Source organism: Haliotis cracherodii, unplaced genomic scaffold, assembly GCF_022045235.1.
Source record: "Haliotis cracherodii isolate W230 unplaced genomic scaffold, xgHalCrac1.p SCAF_4, whole genome shotgun sequence".
NCBI lineage: Eukaryota > Metazoa > Mollusca > Gastropoda > Lepetellida > Haliotidae > Haliotis > Haliotis cracherodii.
The window spans coordinates 27,152,358-27,160,042 of NW_027266297.1; the positions used below are offsets into that span (position 1 = coordinate 27,152,358).

General features: G+C 41.3%; 1 protein-coding gene across 1 annotated transcript; it reads right to left on the reverse strand.

The window, feature by feature from the left end:
- Window positions 1–237: 237 nt before the first annotated feature.
- Window positions 238–3,107, reverse strand: LOC139479158 (growth arrest and DNA damage-inducible protein GADD45 gamma-like). The gene is made up of 5 exons (XM_071261941.1): window positions 2,981–3,107; window positions 1,837–2,065; window positions 1,310–1,417; window positions 953–1,098; window positions 238–737 (listed from the first exon to the last, which is right to left on the reverse strand). The coding sequence occupies exons 1-4, from the start codon at window positions 3,025–3,027 to the stop codon at window positions 991–993; spliced, it is 492 nt and encodes a 163-aa protein (XP_071118042.1). The 5' UTR covers window positions 3,028–3,107; the 3' UTR covers window positions 238–737; window positions 953–990.
- Between the last annotated feature and the right edge of the window lie 4,578 nt (window positions 3,108–7,685).

Genomic DNA, 7,685 nt, shown 5'->3' on the forward strand with positions numbered 1-7,685 from the left:
TATTCCAGCTATATGTAAATAATCGAGTCTGAGCATCAATGCACGCAATTGGGATACGATGACATGCATCAACCATCGACCACCCGCTCCCGTTAGCCGCCTCATACGATAAGCATAGTCGCCTTTTACAGCAAGCAAGGGTTGCGGAAGACCTAGTCTAACCTGGATCTTCACAGTTCAGTGAACAGAGCAGGGAATCCATCAAATTATTAACAGACAGTATGAGACCAACACTGGTTCTAAATTCATATTATTTATTCATCACAAGGAACATAACTATCAAAAACGAATAAAGATTGTATGTACAAGAAATAAAACAGAACATTAAACACGAATATTGATGACAACAAACTAAAATGATGAATGTAACAAGAGCGTGTCCATTATTCTTGTCAATTTTCTCCACCTCTTCTGTTAGGAGTTGCGAATACAGGCATTCACAGTCATACAGTGTGTAGGATGACGTTTGCAACTGGTCAGCCAGTCTTGGGTATTAATCTGGTCCCCTGAATCAAGGTTTAACTGCACCAAGTCCACACCACCAACTGTGTTGGTCAGCATTACAGAGTCACTTCGCAGACCACTCTGCGGCTACATCATCCCTGTTGGTGTAATCTGATTAGATGATCAACTCTGAACTTGCATCTGGTTGGCTAGTGCACCTCGGTCGCGGTGACGACTTGGCCAGCGATGACCGATGGGTGAGTGATTACCTCTTTGACCAGGTTTGGGATTACCTTGAAAAGGATAAACAGATGGTCAAAATAATGTCATGAAAATTAAATATCATGTACATCTATTTTTTTTTAAAATAAATAAATTTAATAAACATTGAAAGCCTTATTTTAAACATAAATCACATGTAGATTTTTTAGGTGTATAAACGATTGATACTGCACTCTGATCAAACAGATGTGTGCAATTGACACCACTTGTCAACCAATCAACGCACCTGGTGTGTATGTGAAGCACAGCTGGGTGATGTATATTTCAAACAGGTAACTCGATGACAGGTTTCGGGTAGACATCGTTATTGATGACGTCAGCGATATAGTTTGTCAACAAATCGTCCTCTCGAGTGGTTGCACCTTTGGCAAACTGAAAACAAGAGGGCAAAAGTCAGTAACATGTAATAGTAAAATATTCAATGTCAATAACAGGTCAAAATACCAGTGACAAAATCAACAACGTTACAAGAAAAAAATTTTTTTATCTTACATAATAGTCATAGAAGAAAAATATCGGGAAAGCGGTCAATTATTTTACCACACAAAAAATGCTTGAGAACATAAGTATGATTGATGCTTACCTCAATCAGGAGACAGCTGACATCGGTTGATTGACATCTGATAACGCCACTATTGTTATTTTCATCTTCATTTGATAAGGTCTTAGCAAGTTTTTCTTCGCTGTCAACCTGCAAAACCAAGATGAGATATTTGTAAGAACATTGTTTTCCAATAGTTTCAAATAAAGAAAATTCAAAACATTTGGACAAAGAATCATAATTATTGCCATATTTGCAAATAAATTGTAAATATTAAATGTTACATGTACAGCATATCTACTACTTAGGTCACAACAGGATTCAGGAAGTCGTGATAGTGAGTTTCAAGGAAAGGGTCAACAAGTGACGTCACAAGCGGTCTGAGTGAGTAAGCATCCTTGTTACAAGGAAAGCCATGCTTACAGAATTGGAACAAACGTAGAAACCGAAATTAATCATCAACATTCCTCTATTTCTTGAATCATTCTTTAAATAATTTATTTCATTCAATAAGTACACATTACACATGCAATTACATATAATGAGTTCTAATAAAGTTTCATATTTACCTTAACAAGCTGGATCTCGTTCTCCCAGCAGAACGCCTCAATGAGGGTGTGTTGGATGTCCAGCGTGACGTCATGCTGTCCACTCGCCTCGGGCAGCACGCACAGCATCACGTTGTCAGGGTTACTGCGGAGGAGCTTGGCACACTCCATAACGCCACTTGTTACTCGGTTGGTCCTATGAGCCTGGACCAAAGCTTTGCACAATGCGTCTCCAATGTCAACAAGTTTCCTGCAAAATAACAACGCTTGGTTAACACAGTGGCGTGAGACGGCAGTTACGAAATTCGGTTAGTCACGATTCGTCTTAGGTGTATTCCAAAGCATGAGTCATAGATCACCACAATCTACAACACAGCAGACTTAAGGCTGCAGCAAAATTCCCCGCAAGTGATAAAATAAACTACCTAGGTTTCACTTGATTCCACGTTTGGCTTATTGAGCTGGCGACAACTTACTGACAGCGTGGAGAAAACTCCATCAGCAAATCTCGCTGACGTCACGCAATGTCACGCGCTCTTTCAGTCAGCTGGTTTAGCCAGGTACAGCCGCCTCATGCCTCGATATTTGTTACTCGAAGACAGTTGACAAGCGAGAATTAACACAAAAATGCAAATGATGAGGTGGACGCTATCTTACAAGTGTGCACGAGCATTGAGAAGAGTTTTCACCAGTTGTCGCAGGGCTTCGTGATACTTGCCACGGTAATCTGCTTGTTGAGTGAGGAAACACCCAGTTTACAAATATCGGTAGAACATTGTCAACGTTTATTCCTCCGAGTCGCCTCAGTGCAGCAGACTTAGACAAATATTGTCAGCACCACCCTTCCCAAATTCAATCGGATTGGGGATGTGTCATGGGCGTTTCCACAACAATGCCACCGCCAAAGCCCCAAGTTCGAATAAACAGCATGGCAGGTCAGTATCAAAGGTGCATATCAACAATCACGTGCACATGGTGCCACACATTTCATGTCAGAATGATTGAAATATCTACAATTTATTCATATAACAAGATATTAAGCCTTAATTCGACTTTCTGCAGGCACAGTATGTCAACAGCTGGTCCCATGAAGCCACGCACATCAGCATGACAAATCAAATCAATATTTCAACAAATATTAAATGCTTTAGGAATAAATACTTACTTATCAGAAGTGCAGGTGTCCATGTCTCTAAATACCGTCCAAGTCATTATTCAAAGGTAAATCCGAACAAAGAAATTCAAACAAAGAACAAGATTTCTCGCAACGACGATCCTTCCTGTAGCGAAGTAAACGCTCAACTGACGATTCACTCCCTGGCTGGTAGGTTATAACGTGTTGGAGCGAGTTCAGACAGCTCGTCGCTGATTGGCTGAAATGTGTATATTCTGTTATAGTCGGTCATGCACTCAAGCTAGTGCGTTTGTTTCCTTGTGTTCTTTGATATACCTCGTGCAAATCCTTTGTGCACTCCAAATCATACGGCATCTCGGTACATTTTAATAATATGGACAATAATACATATGCTGTCCACTAAAACATCATATTTACAAATCGAAAGTCTTCCTTTAGTAAATTATATATAGGTCATTCAAAAGGGGAATTCCGTTTGAATAGCGTGATTCAATGATTATACTTCAAAAATAAATACACGTCCTATACTCCGCTTCAACTGGAAGTTTCGGTGTTAAAGAATGCTTCACACTTGCGCTGGGGAATAACAGATTGGCTATATGTAGGCAATTCAAATCGCATTTTGTGTTGGCTGGTATTAGCTGTGGTGCATGTTATTAATATATAACGGCCAAGCAGAAAGTAATACCTATAAATATAACGTGTAGACCAGCAATTCCCAAACGGTTGTTTACTGTTAAAACGAAGAAATAGAATTCCCAGCGGAGTATTTTTAGCTGCCATGTTTTTGTATTTACCGTAGTTACGTATTATATAGTCCTGCACGATGACCGTGGAATATATTTATTTTATGAAAAAATAATAATCTAGAAATGCATACAAAAGCAAGTCTAGCCAGCTCAAGCTAGCTCTATTCCACAGCATAGGGAAATCAGCATAGGGAATTTTTTTTATTTTTTAGAGTCAAGAAGGATATTGTGTAATATAAGATTTCAGAGACTAAATGTTAGTCTAACGTATCGTGTGCTGTCTTCTTTATGAAATATCTGGGTTGAGAACATTGCTCTACGTGTAATACCAAAACCAGGTGCAATTCAGGCGGTTTTTCATATGTACAATTTTAGCATGCATTTCTATATCTGTAATATAAGGGTTATCCAACTCCAATACAACAAGAGCTGTGGTAGTATTTAACAAGTGTGGTACAGATACTTTGTTCATAGCACAATACCGCAGTACTGATTGATAAATCAATCTCTTGGTGGGCATTTGTAAGAGCAATTATATGGTAGTTGTTCAACACAAAATTAACGGAAAATATAACTCTCCATCCATAATCGTCATAAGTAATGGACCGCATCCGTTGTCTAGTGGATAGTGCGAGCTGAAGGTCGGTGGTTCGATACCCTGGCCGCTTCATACAAACTACAGTAAACTACGGTTATAACGAACTCAAAGGGACTACTATTTTTAGTTCGTTGTAACCGTAGTTCGTTATAAGCATAACTACAGCAAATAGTCGGGACTAAAAAGTAAGTTCGTTATATCCGTCAGTTCGTTATAAGCATGTTCGTTATAACCGTAGTTTACTGTATGTTAAAATTTGGTACTTCTTGTCACCCTGCCTGGCGCTCGGCAGTAAGGGGATAAAACAACGCTCGGAGTCAGTATAGTGTATGCGTTTTGGTTCCATGTGTCTCAGTGAGTTACCACGATTTAAACGGCATTAGTCCGCACTAGTACAGCAGTCACAGCGTGATGCACATATGGGCAATAATCTCACCTCGGCTCTTCGGGATAATGCATGGTTTTCAAACACGAGACACGAGTATAAGGGGAGGCAACTCTTGACTTGCACTATCTGTGGAGGAAGAAACGAAACGAGGATTTTTGAGGATCTTAAAATAGTAATATGTTTACGGGGACCCTCGCTGGAGGAAGAAGGAAGTGTTGTTCTCCAAGGAGCTTGATATTCTCGAAAAGTGGACTCTCGGGTATAAGGAAGTTGAACGTGTGGGTAAATGGGAGTTTGTCATTATTAAAGTGATGTCAACATGTTCGGTGATGACTAATATCGGGCTCAGAAAAGACATTAAAAACAATATTTTTTTCCGTTATTGTCCAATTCCATTAAAATCAGATCTTAGTTCTCGCTACCGCTAAAAAAAGCTTAGTTATTATCAACTCTCACACGAGTGTGACGAAAACAATTGCAAATTTAAAATGAATTCAACATTTTCACTACTACTCAACAAACACTTGTTAAAAATGGAAACATTAGCCTCCGATTTGCCGTAAATGTGTGAGCTCCAGTTTCAAGATTACTAATAAAAACATCTTGCGACGTGTTACATTGTCATAGTGACGTTGTTAACAGGTTCTGTTATAATGTGTGAAGCCCATTTCTGGTGTCCCCGCTTTGACATTGCTGGAATATTGCGTAAAACCACACTCGCTCGTTCTACTGTTGGAACGCGCGGCTAACTGTGCGCAGTTACAGATAGCCAGAACCCAGTCAACACATGCCGAACTGATAACTGGGGTTGGCGTAGAGGGCAGGGGAAAAGGCTGCGCCGGGCAATGCCTGGTACACAGTGTTACAGTATCCTCGTGGTCACAGTGTACGATAACTGTCAACGAAGGTTTCTGCACACCCTCCTACACTACGGGGACACTGGTGGCCCAGTCTAAGGCTTCTCAATACACCATACAGAGAGATGCGTCCCTTAAAATTAGGGTGCCAGAAGCCTATGATCGTGGGTTCGAATCCCATCTTCGCCTTGATAATATTTTTAGGTTTGTCAGCGCCATTCCTTTCTTGTTGGTATTACCGAAGTGGTATACGACTACGACCTGCAATACTCCGGGCTTTGTTCCATTCCTGGCCTAATTTTCTGTACCTCTGAAAATCCTCAGAAATTCTGTTCCACGTCCCATTTGCCATCGCGATCATGTTGTATACTGTATATATTTGTTTTGGGTTGTTGTTTTTTGTTTAACGCCGCACTCTGCAATAACCAATAAATAAGACGCCGGTCTGTAAATATTCGTGTCTGGACCAGACAATCAAGTGATTGACAACATAAGCACTGATCTACGCAATTGGGATACGATGACATGCAATCAGCCAAGTCAGCGAGCCTGACCACCCGATCCCGTTAGTCGCCTCTTACGACAAGCATAGTCGCCTATTACGTCAAGCTTGGGTTGCTGAAGACCTATTCTACCCCGGTTCTTCACAGGTCTTAAGTAATTGGAACAGCGATGTGTTTTTAAGCTAGCGCCGGTCACCGTATCCCCTTAGGAGCATCCGTTCCTCGTTTAGTGACCGCCTACGTGGTCTAGTGGTAGAGCGTCCGCCCGGAGAGCGGAAGGTCCGGGGTTCGATCCCCCGACCGCGTTGTACCTAAAGACGTTTTTTGTTGTTACCCTGTCTGGCGCTCGGCATTAAGGCGCTTAAACAAGGACTGGTCGGCTCGGAGTCAGTATACTGTGTCTGAGTGGGGTATTCATGTTAAACTGCGGCATGGTATCTCAGTGAGCTAGCGCTATAAATCGGCATCAGTCCGGACTAGTACAAGCAGCCACACAAACACACGCATGTACATGCACGTCGCTATATAATCTTGGACGCGACGTTAAACCCCATTTCACCTCACCTCCTCGTTTAGTATAGTTAAGTATAGCCTGACCACCCGATCCATTCGGTTACATACGACAAGCTTAGGATACTGGGGACCAATAACCGCACACAGAATTACCACGGATTTCTGTATATGTATAAAAGTAAACTTTGCACTTGTATCACCGTGTGTTTCATGAGAAGCTGACAAGCCATGGGTAAGGGGAACGATGTCTTTCCAGGAATTAACAAAGTGGCAGAAACGTCATGCTACTCTTTGTAAACTTTCCTTAAACATTGTTTTAAGGAAACGCGTTTTGTTCATCGAAACGACATATACTGCAATAATGGTTTAAATTCTTTAAATTGAGTTCCGAAACAATGTCATGGGTTCACGTAGCAGGTTTTGACCGGGTATATGCACCTGACGCGACGGGTTTTCCTGTTGACGATTTGCTTGGGGCACACTCGGTGAGATATAAATATAGTCGATATAATCTTTTTACAGCAGATGGAATAGCAGGTAAAAAGAAACTTTAAAAGCTGCATCGACGAAGTTCACAGCAAATGTTTATTCTCCATCACCTAAGAGAATTCACGATAATGCTTGATTTTCAAATACGAGTACAAGGGGAGGTAACTCTTAACTTGCAATGTATTTGGGAGAAGGCACGAAAGGCTAGAGATCGTAAAGTAGCCATTAGTTTACGAGTACCCGTCACTAATATGCGTAGTTGATATGAAATTTGAACGACAGATTTTCCTCAGAACTTCAAATTTGACGACAGGGGTTCGGGTGAGCAGTGTTGGATTAGCAAGGGCACAGTGTTAGAAATACAGTGTTGGTCTCCCATGATATGGCTGGAATATTGCCGAAAGTGAAGAAGAAAATCTCACTCACTCACTCAGTCACTCATCTCCGTCATAAAGCCAAAGCGTGTGGCGTTGTCGCATGCCACAGATCATTCGTCCAATCTCGTTACCACTCGCTCATTTCCGCCATCTTGTCACGACGCATCACCCCCACAATGTCGCAAATATATCTGCGGTTGCCCAACTTGCCTTGCAGCGTGAAGTACTAAGAACGTTAATGCGTAATAATACTCTGTCTGA